This window comes from Amblyomma americanum, chromosome 10 (assembly GCF_052857255.1).
Source record: "Amblyomma americanum isolate KBUSLIRL-KWMA chromosome 10, ASM5285725v1, whole genome shotgun sequence".
Taxonomy (NCBI): Eukaryota; Metazoa; Arthropoda; class Arachnida; order Ixodida; family Ixodidae; genus Amblyomma; species Amblyomma americanum.
In genome coordinates this window covers 83770670-83792817 of record NC_135506.1, presented here as the reverse complement: position 1 = coordinate 83792817, position 22148 = coordinate 83770670, and the positions used below count along the sequence as shown (strand labels likewise).

The 22148-nt window shown below is 46.3% G+C and overlaps 1 protein-coding gene across 1 annotated transcript; it reads right to left on the bottom strand.

Annotated features, from left to right (window-relative positions):
• Positions 1-2175: 2175 nt before the first annotated feature.
• On the bottom strand, positions 2176-17715 carry LOC144108483 (endothelin-converting enzyme 2-like). The gene is made up of 10 exons (XM_077641705.1): positions 17710-17715; positions 16153-16287; positions 13161-13499; positions 11445-11696; positions 9780-10028; positions 9019-9243; positions 8200-8358; positions 6473-6958; positions 4847-5140; positions 2176-2346 (listed from the first exon to the last, which is right to left on the bottom strand). The coding sequence occupies exons 1-10, from the start codon at positions 17713-17715 to the stop codon at positions 2176-2178; spliced, it is 2316 nt and encodes a 771-aa protein (XP_077497831.1).
• Positions 17716-22148: the final 4433 nt, after the last annotated feature.

The following is a 22148-nucleotide window of genomic DNA, read 5'->3' as shown; positions in this document are numbered from 1 at the left end:
ATAATCGCATGTGATCGCGGCTTCCGTCCAGCAACAAGAGTCGCTATCCTGGCACACCTCTGTTTCGAGAGATTCGCGTCCGAACTTTCAGCTCGACTCCCGTAATTGCGCACGCAAGGCGGTTGCAAACGAGGCTAAACTCTTCTCGGCGTGACGCTGCATTTTATCTGACTGCGGCGTAAAGAGCAACAGGTGAAGCAGATACCTGTTTCCCTTTCACTTTCGGTTATCCAAATACATGAAACGCCCAACGCAGCAGCTGTGTCGCACTAGGCAGAAGTTTAACGCCGACGGCCACCGCCATGCATTTGTAACTACGCGAAACGAGTGGGAGCCTTGGGGGAAAATATCTTGAAACACACATAGTAGAAGTCTAGCAAAGAAGTCTAACAATGAAACCTCCATGCTAGCCGCAGTGCCTAAAAAGTTCATATCGCTTAACAGGGTGTGGGTTGAAAGTTGTTTGGCCGATCACATCAGAAAAGTGCTTGGTCCAGAAAAGAACAAGCACGTGATAAGGACGAGAACTGCGAGTGCTGAGGTGGTGCATGTTGCGACTTTCGTGGCCGTAGTTTAGTTCGGTACATGTCCTTTAGCGCTCGGGTGTCTGCTGACAACCGCTCATATCGACAAGTTCTAGACACCAGTAAGAGAGATAGAGAGAGAAGCTCTGTAATGAAAAAACAGAGAATTTATCTGGTGTTTAAACACTGGCATGCTACACGGCGCTCGGAAGGACATTGGGAGATAAAGGCGGAAGGAGAGGGACGCGGAAAAAGTAAAATAAAACAAATAAAAAGTTAGAAGATAAAATGCAGCCATTAATGCGTACAAATGTGCATCGGCGGTGAATGATGTTACATATCAAATGATGAAGTGCATATTCTGATAAATGGGCTGAGAAAACTCCCAGCAAAAAGAGTGCATGAGCGCAACATGCAAGGCGAAATTAGAGCGTGTCAAGGTATCCAATGTCCTTTAGATGCGCGAACAAAAAGTTCATTGCATGTCTGTTCCCTATAGCGCAGGCTAAGAAAGCTAGAACAATGGGCATTGTTACCGGTAATGAGGAGAGCTGACAGTGCGATACATATAAGTCCAGAGTAACGATTGTGCTCGACTTGGAGGTCAAAATATCTAAGCATAAAATCACGGCGAAGAAATGCTAGTAATTTGCAGTATGCACACCGTCACTGATTGGCGGAGGGTTGAACGTAGCTGAATTGGCCTAATAAGACTTAAAAGCATACATACAGAATTATGTGGCATGATAATGAGCGCCAAATGAATGAAGGCTCGTATTGGAAGACAAACATGTCCGATCGCCTTCTCACGTAACAATTGACCAACGCGTTAATGGTTCACATTTCCTCTCACCTCTTAATTGCGATGAGATCCTACTTTGTTGTGTAGAGTTATACTGAACATATCAAGGTATGAACACTAGCACCTTATTCATGCACAGTCATGGACAAAAGTTTGCGGGATTCGGATTCATCAAAAAAGATTTCTGCTCCGTCTCGATATCCAGTTAGGTTGTATTGTTTCCATTCGATACAGTGCGCATGAATCCGCATAAAGCTAAATTTTCGTTCAAATTATTTTGCCTAATCTGGCTGAAATAAAGTTTTTAAACCTCGAATCTGAGTCCCGCATACATTTGTCCAAGACTGCGCTACCTGATAAAACATTATCACCTCTGATCCGCCACAACACAAACACAGCGTGGACAACAAAGAGAAAAGTGTGGAACACAATAGTTCTGTAACAGGCGAACTGAAGGCAGAAAACCAGAAGCTCGGTTGGGAACTCACAGGAAAACAGGTCTTGACCAGCGACATTCACTAAACATCACTAGAGTGATCCACATCACCCTCCCAGCACAGTAGCGTTTTCTCACAAACGCTTTACAAGTCCTCTGTGCTATTCCACAATGAGCAGAACAACGGCTGATGCAAATGTGAAGAGTAGGCAACCGTTCAAATGAATCAGGGCACTAGCTATGGGTTACATCAGCAATATCAGGAAACAGCTGAGAGCAAACGAAGTTAGTGCCTTCGCGCTCTCACTTGCACAGAGGTCGTACTTAGACGTGCACACAGGCTTCATGTAGAAAACGGAGAACTTAAACGCAGCAAGATGTCAAGCATTAAACTCAGTGAGAAGGGGTGCTGGTCATTCGAAGTAGGTGCACCTCCTCTCCGGGTTCATGGGTGAGCCACTGGGACAGTGGAATGCCCGAGCGAAAGGCGATAGGTTGCTGACCGCCTTGTTGCAGTCTCCTCCCAGACTGCCGGCAGAGCCCCTGCGGCCGCACATGGTGAAGCAGGCCGTGATGAAGAACACCTGCGTTTGACAAAGGAAACTCGTCAAAGAAGGGAAGCGGATATCTGCGGCTAGGTCAAACCGGCATCCATTTTCGACCAGTGATTACGAAGTTTATTTAAATTGTCACGTTGTCATCAATGTCACGCAGCAAGTGTTGGCGAGAACCTGTAGTAGTGTTTGAATGTTTTGTGCGCTCTTATTCCGAGCAAGAACCGTCCGGATTAACTCTTGGTTGAGGCAGTCATGTTTTTATCCAAGTGGAATTCAAAAGATAGCCGTGTATTGTGCAATATCGGCACACGTTTAATAACCCAAGATGGTCAAAATTATTCTTCAGGTTTTTACTGTGGCTCCTCTTTCTCTTTTCGCTCTTTCACTCTTTCTAGTACCCATTCGCTCACAGGGCGGCTGAAGTGTTCACCGGGAATGAAATAGCCATCGAGAGCAATAGTTTCCTCACAAAAAAAATTAGTAATATATTCCTGAGGATCGAATATCTACAGCAGTAGCTGCGTGTCGAAGCAGCCTAAATGCAAAAACTAAACGGCTTTCAAATGTCAGTTCCCTTTAAATTATAGTAGGTCAAATTATAGTTAAAATGCACACTGAAAGTAAGACAGCTAGTGAGTCTTTACTTACTTCATGATGAGTTTCAATTTGTGCCTGCGCACTAAAACCTCAAAGCGTGCGTTTAAAAAATCCCACGACTTTAACTATGCTTTCAGTGATACAGATGGGAGAACAACACGCTTTTCGCATGAGTGGTTCTCATTGTGCCGATTGTATTATCTGAGCGATTCTTACTGGGTTTTGTCAGATGCCCATACAGTTCGAAATTTGCACCTGAAAATTCTGCCGTCCTAGAGAAGACAGTTAAAGCGTTTTTAAGACGGTGGGCTTTAAAATGGAAATACCTCTGGAACACTTCCGCCTAATTCAACGCGATGTAATCTGATGCGCAAATGTTACTGAGGCTATCCGTCTTAAATGAAGGACAATGGTGTCCTGATAATAGGCGGTCTGCTGTATGCCGGCAGCTTGGATTGTTTCTGGCAATAATGTTCTTGCATATATGAGAGATCATTACTCTCAACGCGAAAAGTATCTTCCACACTTGGCTTCACTTGTTTTTATATAGCTGAATAATCGAAGCGAAAAATATTTTTTTCACAGTTTTAAAGTTCAAAATGGTAGTTTTCAAAATTATACAGTTATAATCTAGGCACCTTAACTAATGCCATGAGGAAAGCAATACAGGAAGGAGTGAAAAAGTAATTGAGAAATAGAGGCTTGAGCGGGGGCCTATGGATTAATTCCTATCACGCGGGAATAATAACGCGAAATTGCACTGCACAGAACGAAGTAGCCTTTAAAAGATCTTGCTTCCATCTTAGTGCGGTTGCTAGGAGCGGGAATATGTTACTCGTTCTACGTGGTCGTTAAGCAAACGCCGTTAATAGCCATGGCGGCGAGTCGATTGGCAGAACTCACGCGAGGTGCATTTTATCGTCTGTCATCGCAAGAAAGCAAAGGCGCTGAAAATGTGCAAATATATGCGGACCGATCAAAGCTTGGCTGCTTTAGGTTATGAGTGGCGAGAAGGAGCAGTATGTGTCTCACTCTAGTATAAAGATTAACGGAGATGGGAAGGCGTGAAAACAAGTGGAGAAAATGATCTCTGCTACATTCGCCAAAGGAAAGCAGTGACGCCGAACAACTTAACCTCGCATCCCCTAGCGTCATTAGAAGTTCGGTTCCACAGATCTCAATATTAGGCCCGTAACAACAGAACGGAACACTATATATAAGATTAATTGCTCCTCACTGTTCGTAAGAGTCACACAGTGATGTGTCTACCCATTCTGGTTCTACCCGCTTTGCTTCTTTTGGCAGACGCCACTCTCCGTTCATCAGTTAGCTAAGTGCGTCATTTTTGCGCCTTGCGGCACCTAGGTTTGACAGGCACACCGCCGTCGGTTACATTCATTAACTCCTCTGCTTTGTTCTCGAATGATTTCATGGTCGCCATGCATCAATCCGTGCAGAGGGCTGCTGGCTCGTGACTGTGAACTCCTTTTGTCCCGACTGCGAATGCACGCCTTGCTACGTGGATGGCACCGAGGACACAGGCAAAACATCGCACATACCGTTCTGCCCGCTTGCGTGTTCTCAGGACAGCAATTTGCTTCATATTTTAACCTTCGCGTCTGGGCATGCCACAGACAATTACCGCGGCCTCTCTTCCATCCCAGATGAGCTTCTGCTTGCTTCCCAAACAAATGAACTGCACACTATGAGTATGTCATGCCCCACAAAGTCACTAACGACTTCCTCCCTTTCCAGCCTCCCCATTAGCATATCAGGTGCTACAGGGACCGGGCCCACCCCAATATTATTACAAAGGGCACAATTTTCTAAGTGCCTAGTTATTGACACATGTCGATAAGAATCCCTGATTACAAAGGCCTTAAATTTCATTTCCAGATCACCATTAGTAAGGTCGAGAGGTTTAACTAACGGCGGAATAAACCGATGGTGGTACTTCAAACTCTCGAGAAAGTCCTGAATTGGCGGTTGTCACATTGAAAGCGGCCAATGTAGGGCGTGCCTGTTGGTCGGACCAGAGCGGGGAGAGGCGCGTGCCACCCGCCTCTCGACGGCGCCGCCGCAGGAACGCATCGTGGGCGATGCGCAGTGCGGGCACCTCCGGGAAGATGTCGTCGCCGGAGGGAAGGCAGCGAGCCCTCAGCGCTGTGTGCTCGCGCCACTCGGCCGGCAGCCACGAATCGTCGATGCGGCCAGACGGATCCACCTGCAATCATAGATGGCGAGGAGCGCAAGTCGGAAGCCCTGTGCCGCCTTTAGTTCACTTCATAAACATTCCCCTTGACAAAGCGGCTACAGTAGCCATGCCTCTGAGAAGTATGTGCGTGCTTCGTTCCCAACAGCGGAAAGTTTGATTCGATAAAGCGAAAAAAGAACTGCCCTGCAGGATGATTCCAGACGTGCTTTAGGATGAGTTCGATTTCTTCAATGTTGCCTCGAAGCTCCAAAAATATGGCGTTCCAAAGAAGCTGTAAGACCTTTCTCGTGAGGGAACTTTTTTGAAGCGAAAAGCTTCAATAAGGGTCAGAGCCGAGCTTCGCGCGCGCCGAACTGGTGAGTTATGAGCATGCACGAAAACGAGTGACGTCACGCGCTGCGCAAGTGGTCGCTCCTCGCCGCTCCGCAGCCGTCGTCGCCTTACCTTTCGGCGCAGCCGCGCACATGTGCGTCATGTGCATGCGCATGGAGGCTATATAATACGCTTGCCAGAGAATAGGCGTGCACTGTCCACATAAAAGGGAAGGAGAGAGCGGCTGCTGCTAGACTACGCAGAAAAGCTGAGAAACTAAATTCGCTCCATCGAGAAGTACTCGCTTGGGAGTTGGCTGCACAAGAGCGAAAAAATGATGAAGCCAAAGCTAAGCTACGAAGCATAACCATGACGTCATAGCAAGCATAACTGAAGCTTTTCGCTTGTATATTGAGGCGTAACCAGAGCTAATTAAGCCAGTGAATAATTTTTTATTTGCTTTCGAGTGGATTTTAATGGTCCAGACATAACGAACTTGCAGCGGAGTTTATTTAACGCCTTCCAGAAATTACTCAGGATCCGTGAAAATGCCTCCAGTCCGATATGTTAGCATATGAGTGTTTCTTGTAAAAGTAGTGACCGAGCTATAGGCCACAACATTGGTATGGAGAGTGACATATCGGCCAGGCCTGCATTGACGGTACTGAAAGACTGTTTAGCAGGAAAGACAGGAACCGACCGATGTTGTTCAGAAGAGGAAGCGAAAAGCGTCGACTAGTTTGTTTTACATTCATGGGGTCGAAACTACGTTATAAACGGTACATTATTCCTTGCGCTTAACTATGTGTCGACACTATTTTCGAATTTTACACTGTACAAAGTGTTCACTCTAGCATCCAATCTTCTGGTGCGCTTCTCCATCTTGCAAGCAATTCAACCCAGAACGCTACCTATTTTATGACAGTAATATTCACATATCCTGGGATACCCTTATTATAAGGTCATTATGCAAACAATTCGGTCGTATATATTCGCCGATCTGCAAAGACTGTGCACAGCACCGCTCACCATGAGCCCCGTGCTGTCCAAAGCCTTGACCAGCTCCTTGGCGAAGGTGAACCCCAGGCCACCGTGTGTCATGGCGGGCGTTCCGTAGAGGTAGAACAGTGGCCTTTGGAGCGTCGCCACGGACACGGACACAACGTTGCGGAGGTAGTCGTAGCGGATCAATGGCATGAGGAAGTTCGCTCGCTGCGCCAGCGCTTGAGCGTATTGCGGTTGCTCTGAGAGCTGCCTCAGGCGCTCGTGGCCGTGCACCCAGTAGCGGGCAAGCGACTCCTGTGCGGGAGCGATGCTGCTGTACATCTCGCTGAGGGCACGCCACTTCAGCAGCGAGTCGGGAGGCCACAGGGACACGCGAAGCTTGTCCAGCTTGCTCTTGGCGGCGGCGGAAGCGTTGGAACTGGACGAATTGCTACCCCAGGCGACTGTGGCGAACCTTTCCCTGGCCGATTCTGTGATGTCCTCCAGAGTGCGGTCCACAATGGAGCGGGCCTTTGAAAATTTATGCATTTATAAAAATATTGAATGTTATCGCTACTGAACCAACTCAAAATGCAGTAAACGCACAGTAAGTATGCTACATTCATTTTTCCTCCCGTCAACTGATGAGCGTTACAAAAAATGACAGAATACAACCTTGAAGACATCCTCCCCTCTATAAATCTACTTCTCAGACACATTCAATAATGTCTCCGGAACCACTTAGTGCGCAGCTAATGTATGTGACAAATGAAAAACGATGCGCAGTACATGAGAAGACAGTAAATGATCGGTGGTATTTTTATAATTCATTGGCATAACAGGTTGTAACAAACGATTCATATGCAAGAACAAAAGCTGGTTTCATGTTACTTTAAGAGGTGCAAGAGCTGCGCTCTTCCACGGCTGACAGTGTCCTGGTGTGACAGCTTTTATTTAGGAAAATGACCGATAGACGCAACCAAGCCTATAGTTCCTGCCCAAGAAAACCTCGTATGTTAGCATCCAGGATGAATGATGGAAAATACTATGAGTGCCAAGGTAAGTTTTAAGAAAAAGAAAAAAAAGCCGATAATGTTTTTTACTCTTGCTTGAAGTATCGTTGCTTGCATGGCAAACAGATTTTGGGTTCAACATGCTTGAATCGAAAACCATACTATGTGATGATATACTGTGCTGCCATTTTAATACAGGGCATATCAGTTAAGATATGCCAAAATTTGTACAGTAATGCGCGCTATGAATGTTCGTCAGCGCAGAGTTTTATGCATTCTTGCTAAGATGCCCTTTAGAAGGTTTACAAAGTGTTTGAAATAAACTAAAATTAATTATGTTTTAAAAACAAGAATAAAACACACATATGCACATTTAATAGAATTACGATATCATTAATAATAAAAATGTTCATATTAAAACCCGCGTCTCCCCTTAAAGGAACCGTGGAATTTAAAACACACTCCTTTTTGCAGGTTCTTTATTGTGTAAAGCACATTGCAGCTTGTCAAGTGACAGTTTTCTTATCGCCTAAATTAGCCCTCACTGCTCCCAGAGTCATTTGCATATCTGATTCATATAGCCAGTGAGATTACGGATCGTTTCCGGTTCTTTCTCTTAACACTAAACTCCAGCCTACCATCCTATATAAGTGGTCATCGGTCAGCAAAAATACTCTCAGGTGATTACACAATCCAAATGTGATTACGGTTGCAGGTTTTAAGCATCTCTGCCTTAAGAAATAATATCATGACGCTAACCTTTGTCGTGAAGTGTGCTTCCAGGAACAGCAACCTGATCAGCACGCCGTAGGATGCCTCAACCTCGGTGGCACAGAAGACCGGCCGATTGCTGATGCCGCGATCGAATTCACCGAACTTGTTCTTTAGCAATTCGATGTTCCCAAGTGGGGCGAACACCTGCGGCAAAAACCGGTTCTGCGGCTGCACTCTTCTGTGTTTCAATCTCTTTACAGCACTAGCTGTCGAAACCCCCCGTTTACCCGATATCTTGTTGTCCCCGTCAAGAATGAATTTACGTCATCACATAGAAAAGTCACAATGTCACCGGACTTATGCGACAAAGAGACACCAGTAAGGAAATCATACCATGCGATATTTTTCATTTCATACGATGATGTGCCCATCAGGTGCGCAATTTTCGCTGCATGCGAATAGTGTGCCCTTGGCATGTTCCCTATTGATGCAAAATGGCCACCATCATTGTCTAGAAGGGCTTGCGAACACGAGTGCGGTGGTGGTAGAAGAGCACGTGCTTCTAATGGCTATGTCACCAAAAGGGCTTTGCAGCTTGCGAAGAGAACATCTCGCCGTTCTGCTTGCAGAAAAACTGTTAGAGGTATACATGTCGTTGTGACTATTTTACATTTTCACTTACAGAAATACCCCATCCCTCAGGCAAAACGATCTGTAGACCTCTTGTAAAATTATGTCCAAACAGATATGTCGCCAGGTGGACGTCAAGTTTGACTGTGTCCTCCTATCAGCTCTTTTGACTCCCCGTAAGCCTGAGGACCCGAAAACTGCAGCACCGTTGCCTCATTTAAAGTGACTGAATACCTGCACGAAGAACCACGCGATGTGCCGCGCCATCTCGCGTCGGCTGTACTTGGCGAACAGCTGGTCGACCGTCGTGAGAAGCGCCGTGTCCTCGACCAGGACGTGGTCACCAGCACCGAAATCGGGCCACAACGCCACGTGCAAGCCGATCTCGGACAACCACTCGGAGGAGTTTATACACGGCGTCAGGCGTTCGATCTCCGACAGAGGGAATTCAGCCGGAGTCTGCGCAAAGGCCCGTCGGGGCAAGGAAAGAATTGTTCTTCGGGGTTTCGAGTCTGCAGCTGCGTCAGAATGCACTGCTGTCGCGTGACATTTCTCTATTTTGCAAGTGTGGTATGATGTTGCCGATATCGAAATAAGCGTACGAAATCATAATTAGAAATACCCCTGTGTACGACGTATTAAATGAGTGCTTTCGACACATATCCTGCATGAAAAACAATGGAAGCTCCAGAAAAACTTTTCGTAGATTCAACTACATGCCATATAACTACATGCATGCCTAGCTTTATGGGCTTCAGAGTTTGAGCAATTAGCTTAGATAGCTCTCTGTTGTTTTTATGTCACAATAGTTTTCGCAGCATATGTGTGGAAATATTCTTTCTGTTCAGAACCAAGAACATACGAGACGTTTGATGTTCGGAATCCTTTCCATCATTTTCAGTACCCGCCTATAAGAATATTAAGAGACCATGGTATTTTTTCTTGGGCGCTAGCTTTCCTTTTCGTGCGTTCACAATTATTTCTAAATCACCTGCCTTGTTTTTCCGAATCAGCACCTCCATGAAGCGCCCGAGGATATCCGATTCCATTGCCGCCGTCTTCGCGACTTCTTTTTCAGTAGGCTTCGACTCGTTAACGCCAGCAAAGGCCTCGAAGTAGCTCATGTAGTAGTTGTAGTAGACGTGCTCGGCCATGAGGCTCATGTGGAAGTTGGACCAGAACATCATGAAGTTGCCCGAGCGAAGCATCAGCACGTTCCGGTCACCGCTATGATCCGGCCACACCTGCAGCATATGAGCGATTTTAAGTTTGGGCCGCGGCAATTGAAACCAAAATGTCGCAGACATGTAAGTTGGTAGGTTGATTTCTGAAGTGTATAAACGTTTCTGTTAGCTGTACTAGTTAAACAGTAGTCACAGCTCACACCGTCGTAAAGGCCTCCCAATGGCTAAAGTCGTCAGCGAGAAAGAGTTTGTGAGAACTTCATAAAGCAGAGTTGTATGCAATAAAGCTATTAGTTTTTATTCTCACACAATACTCAGAGATATGTTAAGTTAAACCACAGCATGCACAATTTAATGACAACGTTTCATTGAAAAATAACTTTCAGAACTTAAGGCAACTGTGCAAACAAAAATGGAGAGCTCTCTTGCACTCCTGAAAGTCTGTGGATTCACTGAATTCCGTCATAAGAAAACTCAAAGTAAGGACTGCTATCAATTGCGCAAAATGGGAAGACTGAGGAAAGGGCCCTTGAATTTTATTGCGTGGTTTGCGTCACTTATCGCATCATTTGAATTTGCTTTTGGTTGGAGAAATATGGCCTGGGATCCAGCCAAAGATACAATTTCTCTTCATAGTTTCATTAAAATGATGTCAGTTGAATGCACAGCGAAGCACAACAAAACAAAGAAAAGGACAGCACAGTTGTGGTGAGCTCTTTCTTTTCATATCCGGTACCAACAAGCCCTAACTACCATTTTATTAAAACGGTGGTTCTTCGTCGTCGGTAACATACGAATGCGGCAGCCCCGGGACCTTCAGTAGCATGGCTCGCTTAAACATTTCACTCACCGCGCACTAAAAAAATGTCCCTTCCTGAATTTTTACTGCATATTTCTCTAACTTTCGATCACGAAACAGAAAAAAAACTCGTGGATAACGAAAATATTTCGTAAATAGATATTCTTTCGCATAAGCTTTTTTATTTGCCGAACCCCACCCCACTACAAGCTGCTAATGAGTCCGTGGATGCTTGACACAGCTAATCATGCAACTAAAATGGCACAAAGTCGTGGTTCATCATTTATTCCAATATTCTTCCGTTGTCTGGCGAAAACCTTACATGACGAAAGGCTCCTCTTGCGTTTCATGGTGTCTGCTGTAAGGTTTAATTTTACTAATTCATCAAATTAAATAGCACATACGCTGCGGCAGATTAGCAGACTTGACATTGAGCTGCTGGATCCCAGGTCACTGTATGATATCCCGGACGCGGCGGCACCATTTAAGTAGTCTCATCAATAAACGTTTGTGTTATTTGCAACCCACTTTAAAGAACGCTCAGCGCTCGAAATTGCCCCGTTTCCCCCCAATGCATCATCTCTCGCTGCCCACGTGGACCTTGGCGACGTGATATGCCACGGACCACTCCAACAAATGCCACGTGCTGTGAAGGCCACAATTTGTGAAAACAGCACCTGCACGTGGAACCAGAAAGGCATCTGCCAGTTGAACGCCAAGTCCAGGAGGATGCCCAGTGGACTCGCTCTGGCATCGGGCTCTCCGGGCCACGGGATGCGGCGCTCCCGCATGAACTCCTTGAGGTCCGCCATGCCGGTGTCATCAGTGGAACCCATACGCTCTGCGTCCATGCAGGCTCTGTACATGGCTAGCGCCTTCCTGCCTGCGACTCTCAGTTGGGATCCCTTGCTTAGGAGCGTTTCGAAGCCCTGCAGCGGTGACAAACCGAATGGCGCAAGGATTAGGGTTCCACATTGGTACCCTGCAGCTTGCTGAATTATATTTAACGCAGGATAACTGGACATAGCCGTGAAAATGGCCACAATCTCTTTCAGGGTGCTAGCTCCGTTTACTGGTACAGGTTGTCCTTCAAAGGGCATGTCCAAACATTATAGTTCAAGGACTAACTACGGTGCATGTTTGATGTCACATTAAGAAATTTTATTCCCCTTTCCTTCGAGACTGCCTGGCTACATTTTAATAAGCGCCAGATATCAGTCTGCCAGAATTAGCACAGCTCGTCCAGGAGGTTAATGTGAGCGATTGCGAGACACTGAAGTCCGATTAGAGCGCTATGTGCGCATTCGGGCTCTGCGAAATCCGCGACACCGAAAGTATTTCGCTCTCCGTATTTAGCTAAATCAAGGTTCACTTGTATAAGAACGGCCAATGGCATTTATTGTGCGTACATCTCAACCGCGCCAGAGAGCGGACGGAAAGCGCATGGCGAATATGTGTGCTTGTGTGTATGTGTGTGTGGATCGTGGGGACCAAGACACGCGGTCGCAACTACTCACAGTACAGCTGTAAGTGGGAAGAAGGTCGGAAAGCTGAAGCCGGACAGATGGATAGCGGAAGTGGGAAGAGCTTGATGCAGGAGAGCGCGACGTCCTTGCAAGGGACGCTGAATCCCCTCGCAGCCATTGCCACCGAGGCCCGCCTGTTTGCAAGTGAAGATGCTTGACGTTACAGCTGGGGCTTCCAAGAACTTGACAGGCACACGGTGCCGTTTGCAGGAGTGGCGACGAGGAACAAAACACGGGAGGCGGAGGGGGGGGGGGGGGGGGGTTGAGGAACGAAAAGTCTTAGACGAGAGATAGTCGCCAGAGGGAAACGAAAGTGAATGGAAACGGGGATCGAGGCGACAGGCAGAGCTCTGGCCGAGAAGTTGTTTTTTCTCAATGATATACACATGAAAATCACTTCAGTTCAGTATTGATAACCGGTTATTTTTCAATAATCAGGCTCGTCTGAATGAGTAGAGAGTATCCTAAAAGTGGAGAGCAGAACCTGCTGTTTAAGGGCATAGACTGAACAATCACTGTGACCCGGCTTTACAGCCTTAGCCGTTAGCATCTTTCTGGAGTGGTCATGATATGGGATTGCGCGAGAGATGATTCGTGAAGTACGGTGTCAGGGAAAGCGACATCATGCTTAAGATTTGCGAGCGGCATTGCCGAAGAATTTTCGAGTCTCAATTTGCGGATGTTATTACCTGTTTATTTTCTTCTCTGTCGAAAACGTTCATTGAAATTTGTCGAATATCAAGCCGACAATAGCTTTCCAATGGTCACACTCTAAGTGATAAAAAAAGCCTATGAGACGCTCAAAAACGTTACAAGTTGCAAGAATATGCGCTTTAAAGAGATAAGAGATCGCGTTCATGCACGTGCCTTGAACCACGCTTCAATGGCGTCACTTGTGGTGGCCGCGGCGTAGCTCACAAACTGTTTAGACGGGCTCCATGCCGAGCATGCGTAAGCACTGAAGTCCTGGCACGGGTCCACGCTGCCGTTAATGTTTTGGCGCAGGAGTCGTTCGTGGATCACGCAGTCCTCGGTTCGGCAGATCTTCTGCGCTGTCACAATGGCATTGCGGTAACGCGCGAACATGGACAGCCCCAACATAAACGCCACAAATAGACCGGCGCCGACTGCGAACGCCAACCAGGCGCCGTGTGCCTTCAAGTAAAACTGCCAGCCGTGAGGGGACGTCTGGGTCGTGGGCCCCATCTGCGGTGAGGATAGACAACACATGTGGCATCAACTTGATACCTGGCACAAATACAGTTTTTGTAATATGTAAAGCCTAATGTAATTGCTTGTGTGGCACACTGTGTGACCAGGAACTCACCGCCAGCTGTCTAAGTCACTTGAAACTAATGGGAACTATCGTTTTCATCTCTCTGAAATTCACACTTCATGGGTGGTAGATTATCAACAATACATGGCTTAGAGGAAAAGCCCCTGTTCTCTTCAGTCTTGACAAAAAGTGTACCTTCCTCGGTTACAGCAAGTAGTATCTATGGAATCATTTTAAGCGTTGGAAACGTAAACATCAGCAGCTTCAAGTTGCAGGTAAACAATGTGCAAACTAACCGCCGCGGTGGCTAAGTAGTTATGGTGCTCGGCTGCTGACACGAAACACCCGTGTTCTAACCCAGCCGCGGTGGTCGCATTTCAGTGGAGGCGAAATGCTGCAGTTCCGTGCGCTGCAAGTTGTCAGAGCTTTTTAAAGAACTCCAGGTGGCCGGAATTATCCAGCAGTCTTTACGACGTCCCTTAGCCCCAGAAGCTTTGGGACGTTAAACCCATAAAACCAAACAAAACAGTGAGAAAAAATACATGATGCTGCATATGCGCGTCCGAGCAGTGGAATCATGGTTCCTGATTACGGTCGTGATGAAAACATAATAATTACCGATTCACATCTTTCAGGGCATTTTCAAACAGCTAGAAAGAACAAGCTCCGCAAAACCGTCATATATCAACTGTGAAATCTAATCGACAGCTACTCTCTGGTTAATTGGCGATCAGTAAATAATCCTTGGGATAATTGCGGAGAATTCAAAGGCTCCTTTATGAAGCTTTCTTAGTCCTTTATTGGTGATAACAGGAAAGTTTAAGTGATGGTGAATCTCGGGTGTTTTAGCGAAAAAGGCGTTCGAAAGTAAATAAATGGTGTTTTCAGGGCGAAACTATTGGCATTAGCTACGGTGGGCGCAATTTTATATAAATTCACAATTAAGCTACTAATTAAACAAATGTCCCTCACTGACGTTTACATTATCATATTTGGGCGCTGCAGTGCCAGTTAGAGGTTGGATTTTGTTTTGAAATCACCGGCGTGATTTCATAAATCAACGGTACACCACGAAAGACGCTGCTTACGCGTGTAACGTCTTCTGTGCAATATTTCGTGGGCTTTTGGGGCTGCCTGAAGACCGTCTCATAATACAGAGCTCGTAATCTAAAGCACAGCTGCGCCCACACAAGATTCCTAATCAGAAATATTTCGGGAAAGCTTGATTTTCTTCCTTGACTAAGCATGCTGCGACTAAACGAACGACATGTGCGCTTTCGTGTCTTACCTTTACAATGCACAACTCAATCTAAACCGACCAGTCTGGGTAGGAACAACTTGAATATTATTGCTGTCTTCGTGCCTTGAAAACTCTTGTAGGCGCCTATAGAAGTGGTCCGCTCGCAAAAGAAAATGTGTGTGTGTGTGTGCGTGTGCGTGTGCGTGTGCGTGTGCGTGTGCGTGTGCGTGTGCGTGTGCGTGTGTGTGTGTGTGTGTGTGTGTGTGTGTGTGTGTGTGTGTGTGTGTGTGTGTGTGCCTGCCTCTTATGAGCCTATCAGCGAGCAAATTAGACGGCATGGCAGAATTCTGCTCCCTCAAGAGCACTGTGCCAAGCCTTTACGTTACACTCTCTGGTCATCTGACACATTTTTGAACGATGATTTTGGCTTAAAATCATTGAAGAGGTCAACCAAAAGTAGATTTCGTGTGCCAATCTGTTTCATTAACTTTCAATGCAAAATAACAAAAGACCCGATGAAGTCACATTTACCAAGGAGACCTGACCTCAAGTTTACTCATTCGTAAACTTAGCGCTAATCTACTAATACACAGAACTGACAGGAGAGAAATCTCATCATTTAAAGACTACCTGTCTTTCTTTGCATTTTTATTCGTTGAAGAACAATTTGCTCGACTGAACTCTCTTCGTAGGGGTGTTGAACCGGGAGCTGTAGCAATGAACCTTTTTTACTACAGTGGTACTTTAATATTGGGTACATGGGCTATGCGGCGTAACCATATTAAAGGGCTCCAAATTACTTTAGACAATTTTGTTAACGTACCCTGACGATGGCACAGCACACGCACCGTATGGCATTTTGCCTCCATCGAAATGCGGTCACCACGGCTGGCTGATCCTTGGGGAGAACGGTATGATTCGAGGGCCGGCCTTTAGTTATTTATTGTGTTGGTAGGGGGAAGTACACATTACGATATATGGCCCTTGTTTCTCTTTGCCTTGTAATTTGTTTAGAAACAAATTCATGTTCGAAGCATTACGTGATTATAATGACTCATTGATCCAGAGTTCTTTCGACTAATACGCTGAAATGAACATTTCCTCCTTTCTTTCATATGTATGAGCTGACAGACAGCTCGATTGGCTAGTAGGTCTACTCGCATATGACCAAAGGAGGACTAGAAATGATAGCGACAAATCCCAGGAGACTGCAACGACACCAGTGAATCCCAGCTAGACGGAAACGACGCCACTGAACCCCAGCTGGACGGTAACGACACCACTGAACCCCAACTGGGCTGAAACGACACCATTTAGTCCAAGCTTGACAGGATGTTCCTTACTATGTCTTGAAGCTTGCAGGTGCTCTGCCACAGGGCCTTGGCTTCTTTCATTTCTTCGTCGGGAAGGAGGCACACTGAGGGATCTTCCTCCTTGTCGGCAGGCTCCGCTTGCGGCGTAGGAACGTGAGAAGTTCCCTGCGAGAAAAACGCGTTGGACAACGTTGCACGAAAGCTGGTATCCTCCTCCTTAGCTATTACCGCGCCCACTTCCTCCTCAGTACACTTGTGGGCCGCATGCCAGCAATGGCACGTGACGTTGCTTCCGAGTTTTCTCCCGAATATCATCAAAAGGTAAGACGTTTGCTTGCGCCAAGTTTCATTTTTAAGACATTTGCCTAAATTGTTCGCGAATTTAATAAGAATGCATCTTGTTATATTGTATATACACTTGTTTCCTATTTTTTTATTTTGGGTGTTAAATGCTAACTACAGAAATTTCCTTTGTCTAGAGCGCTGTTTTGGGCATATTGCGCAACCTGTCATACCAAAATTGTTTTCCTAAGAAAGTGAGTCGTGCAGTTGCAAACGTTTAGAAAGCTCCGTATCAGACCACGCTTGAACTTGGCAGCTTGTAACGTAATTACAGAATTTTCCAGTCATGTCTGGCTCTAAGATACCATTAGGTCTCTTCCAGTGGGGCGCCTTGGGAACGAATGGATTACGCGCTATATGCATTGCAAAGAAGGTCAATGCGCGGCTTGGCATTCATAGATTTGCTGTGGTCTCTTGTCTGACATAATGTCGGGAGGGATGGGGAAGGGGGGGAGGGGAGTACCGTGCCGAAATGCTGCGTAACCATCGAGAATGCGAACGCACCCACTGAATCTGCAGCTTCCATGCGTTTCGAAGTGCCGCTGCCAATGAAAGTTTCACGACATATGGTGGAGTGTTTTTTTATCGCCGGAAGTACCAGAGAATAATTTGCCTGGTTGTTTTGCCCTGACTCCGGTAGAAAAGCAATTTTTGCAACAGCTTTTCCACCAGCGCCATCTGTTGTCGGAAACGAAAGGACTGAGACGGTGCGTCTACGCGTACGACCACTCGGCCGTTACCACCGCTCATCAAGCTACGTGTTCTGACTGATATTCGCGAAGGCAGCCAAGGAGTCAATGTGCGCTGTCTAGCTGAAATACAAAAGCGGGCGAAAGAGTGGCACGTCCAGCCCTCAGAGGAACATGCCAGTAGCCGTATGCAGAAGATGTACAATTAATCGACCACCGTATAATGATCTATGCCTTCCCAGCGGAACATTTCATGATTACTGCGACGGCAAGGTAGAGTGCAAATTTTTGTAGTAGATAAAAATAAAGGCAGTCGAACAGTGTTAACAAGAAAACAATGTAGCTGCAGTATTTGTTCATATATTTGGGTTCCTCTTGCAACCTGACACCGTTCGCACCCGAGTTTCTTTGTTCTTGCCGGAATTTTTGAAACAAAAACTGCAGGCACAACGCAGCATTCAAATTCGGCTGTTGAATGGAAGTCTAAAGCGAGAAGTAGCTGATCGTTGCGCCACCCTCAGGAGCTCTAGGAGAATGTGAATCGGATTACGCACACCTTCATCACGCTAAAGAAAATGTTTATGCATTTTTGGCCTCAGAGACTATACTGCTCAGTCGTGCCCACATTTAGACGATTAAATGAACTTTGTTGAGACCGGACAGTGACATTATGAGTATGATTTCTTATGACCAATCAAAATCTGAAGCCTATTTGCTGACTTACAACTGTGGCTAGGACTTCCTAAAGTGTAGCTTATATTTTGGTTTCCAGTGACGAATTACTCAGCAAGTTTCCTACAAGACATGCCCACTGCAACAAAAGGAATGACGACCGGCACGGCGAATTGACAGGAATATTTCACTGCGATAGACCTCGCAAATCGAACATTTTTAAGCAAAAGAAACGGCGTAAACTTCAGGAAAACGTAATACGCTTCACTATTGTGCCAATTTACACAAGTGAACGTGCCTGTTAATAATTAGCTTCGTCTAGTTTGTTCAATGAGAATGAATTAATGAAAAAACTTTATTGGTTCCTTTAGGAAGTAGTAGCGGTAGAGGACGAAGTCTTCGTCTTGAAGCTTGAGTCCTCCTTGGCCGTGGGTGGGCCCCTAGTCCAGGGCTCCACTGAGTCGAGCCACCTCGCTTGCGTGTGCTATGAGGGCCCTTTGGACCCCTAGCTCGCAGCTGGTGAGCCGGCTCTGCCATTGCTCCGCACTTGGTGTTTTGTGTTTGTGGAATGCTTGATTTCTTCCGCACTCCCATGTGACAGATATAGTGTTGGTTTTGCTCCGCACCATGGACAGTTGGCGATATACTGTGTGGGGCACATCTTATTTAATATGTATAAGTTTGGGTAGGAGCCTTTTTGCAGTCTTCGCCATCCTGTGGCTTCCTCCTTGGATAATGCTTTATGTGCTGGGGGGTATTGAAATCTTAGCCCCTTATATAGGTTTAATAATTCCGAATAGCTGTCCCCGCAATTAATCTGGGGCCCCTCCGGGGTTAATGACGTTCCAGCTTGGCTGGTCATTCCTCGAGCTAGGTTGTCTGCCCCTTCGTTGCCCCTGATCCCTGCGTGACTCGGTATCCAGATTATGTTGTGTATTGGTCAACCCTCAGGGAGCAGAGCTCTACTGAGAATCTTGAGTGCCGTGCTGCTAATTCTGCCTCTAGTATAGTTCTGGCACGCCTCTTGTGAATCCGTCAAGATGTTAAGGGATCTCCTTGTCCTATATCCTTCATTCGCTGCCAGGGCGACAGCAATCTCCTCTGCCTCCGTTATGTTAGATACTTCAGCTGTGAGGCTTGTGATGTGTTCTCCGTGGTAATTTACAACTACTGCTACCGCGCTATTTTTGTGTGTTTGGGGGTATAGGGAGGCATCAGTGTAGACTGTGTTGTCCCGATGCCCCATGTTCCTTTCATAAAACTCTGCCCTAACCTGTCTCCTGTTAGCATGGAAGTTTAGATCCATGTTTCGGGGTATAGGTTGTATGCATAGCTTCTTTCTTAGCGGGTCTGGTATTGCGGCCCTGCTATTTTGTGGCTTTTCTATTTCCCGACCTAGCTTTGTCAGGAGCGCCCTTCCAGTCGTTGTGTTGCTAAGTATTCGTATTTGTGCCTTGAGCTGGCATTCTCTTAATTCTTCGAAGGTGTTGCTGATTCCGAGTTGCATGAGCTTGTCGTTGGATGTATTTCTTGGGTGATGAAGTGCTGTTTTGTATGCCTTCCGGAGTATTGTCTCCGCTTGCTCCTTCTCTGCTTTGATAGTCACATGGTACGGTAATAATTATGTTACCCGGGTGACCACTAGGCCGCTGACTAGCCTGAGTGTGTCCTCCTCCTTCATGCCATACCTCTTGTGCGGTACTCTGCTGATCATCCGGCCTACTTGTCCTGCCGCTTTGCTTAGCAGGCTGAGTGAATGACGGCACTTCCGGCTTCTTTGCAGCCACATGCCAAGGATTCTGATCATCTTTTGTTCCGGGATGTTCTGGCCCTCTAGTTTTATTTCGAGTGGAGCATCCGTAGGGTACCTACCCACTCTGAGGAGCTCAGATTTTTGCGTGGAGCATTTGTGTCCTCTTTGTTTTGTGTATTCTTCAATGCAGGTGGCAGCCTCTTGTAGCGCCTCCTGCTTCTCCCCCAGTGAGCCTTGGGTGGTCCAGATGGTGATATTGTCTGCGTACATTGCATGACTAATCCCCTGGACTTGGCTGAGTTTCTTGGCGAGGTTGACCATCGCTATGTTAAAGAGTATTGGCGAGATTACTGAGCCTTGCGGAGTGTCTTTGCATGGCGTTTGAAAGGTGTCACTCCTAGGCCTACCGTCGCTGTTCGGTCCGTGAGAAAGCTTCTAACGTAGTCATGGACCTTCTTCCCGCAGTTGGTGGTGTTACGTCCTTCCATAATGGCGGCATTGGATACGTTGGTAAAGTCCCCTTTAATATCGATGGCCATGACAACGTTCTCCCTGTTCTTTGGCATTGTTTCGAGTACGTCTTCTTTTAGTTGTAGCAAGAAATCTTGAGTTGATAAATTTGCCCTGAATCCGAACATGGTGTTGGGGTACCATTCTCCGTCTTCTAGATGCGTTTGTATTCGTCGGGTAACTATTCTCTCGTACAGCTTGCCTAGGCATGATGTTAGTGAGATCGGTCTGAGGTTTTCAATTTGGAGTTCCTTGCCGGGCTTGGGTATCATGACGACTACGGCGTGTTTCCACTCCGCTGTGACCGTCCCTTCTTCCTATTGTTTGTTTAGGTATAGGGTGAGTTGGCTGATTGCTTCGTCGCTTAAATTTCGGATTAACGAGTTATGATTCTTGTCCTCCCCTGCTGCCGTATTTTTCGTTGTTGCCCTTATGGCCTCAACGACCTCTTCTCTTGTGATGGGTCTGTCCGTGGTTGGGTTTTCTTCGCCCTGGTAGTCGCCTTGGTAGCCATCTACCTGGCCCTTTCCGTAGCATCTCTCTCGTACTGCCTGGAGCAGCTGTTCTTCTTTACCTTCGTACTGATGAATTCGCCTTTGGATGGATTTGCTGCTTTCCGCCTAGCTTTTGCTAGGATCCATGAGTGTTCTGAGGATCTGCCACGTTCTAGCCGTGCTGAGTGTGCCATTCAGCGAGGTACTAAACTGCTGCCACCCTTGTCTTGCCAGCTATGTTGCATATTCCTCTGCTTGCCTGGTGATTTCGGCTATCTTCTTCTTTAGCTTTCTGTTCAGCTGTTGGCGCTTCCACCGCTTGGTCAGGCCTCGCCTTGCCTCCCAGAGCCTGAGGAGTCGCTTGTCCACTTCTGGTGCTTGTTCAGTTCGATCCACTTCTTTAGTGTAGAGATCCCTGATTTGTCTAAGCTGTTGGCTCCAATCTTCTGCCGAAGTTATGTCGTCCTTAAGTTGTTTGCAGTGGATGCGGAAGGCACCCAGTCAGTTAGGTTTGCCTCGCCGATCTTCCTTTTGAGGCTTTCTGCCTCTGTGCTGACCCTAATGATGTAGTGGTCGCTGCCGAGATTTTTTTGCAGGTTCTCCCATTCGACTTGCTTAGCGCCCCTGACAAAGGTTAGGTCGGGACATGTGTCCACGCTTACACTATTACCCTGTCTAGTAGGCTGACTTTCGTCTGTGAGTAACTCGTAGCCTATGTTTTCCGCTGCTGTGCAGATGCCGCTCCCCTTTTTATCTTCGATCCTGCTGCCCCATTGTGGGCTTTTCGCATTAAAATCCCCTGCTATTATTAGAGTATTCTACCCTGCATGTTTCTTTGCTTCCGCGAAAAAAGTTTCCTTTATTTTTAGGTGGGCTCTACAAATTTACCATAAAAGTGCTTTTAGCTTTTCTTTGTCTCTTGGGAATCACTTCAGTTATTATGTGTTCTAGCTGTGTGTCTTCAAACTCCTTATGAGCTATTGTTGTCATTTTGTTGCTAATGAGAGTTGCTGTTCTTCCGTTCTCCTGACATGACTATCCTTTTAGGGTTGAGAAAGAAAAATTTAAGCCTTGGTGGTTCGGATTTGTTGGAGGTCTTAGCGGCGTCCTTTTTTTTTTGGGGGGGGGGGAGGATGTATCAATGGCTTCTCCTAAAAAAAAAATTGCAGAACTAGGCATGTTTTTGTGTCAAAGCTATAATGTGGGCTGTATGAAATACGCTGTTGTGACAATATTAAGGTTTATATTGAATAGCAAAGTTTTTAAATGAAGCAAAATTATAGCTAAAAAGGGGCTTTAGCATTTTTTTTCATGTAAATGCGTTCAATAGTGGAAGTGCGTTCTCAGAGTACTTCTGTCAAGAGCACGAACGCTGCAATCACGGAGTCATATGCAACGTAACTTTTGGGAGGCTTGTAGGTATAACTCAAAACTTATGAGAGTAGTAGAGATTTCTTCCACAAAGTTGAAGCAGCCAACAAAAAAATTCCTTGAAACCTACAAAGTCACACGCAAACCTACCACTTTTGTGTCACGCAACTTCAAAGTTAGAACATGCAATCGAGC

Coding starts and splice junctions, on each gene's coding strand:
- LOC144108483 (XM_077641705.1), bottom strand. Junction 13,500..16,152: donor CCTGCAAGCTTCAAGACATA/GTAAGGAACATC, acceptor TCCTCACCGCAG/ATGGGGCCCACGACCCAGAC. Junction 11,697..13,160: donor CCATTGAAGCGTGGTTCAAG/GCACGTGCATGA, acceptor TCACCGCTGCAG/GGCTTCGAAACGCTCCTAAG.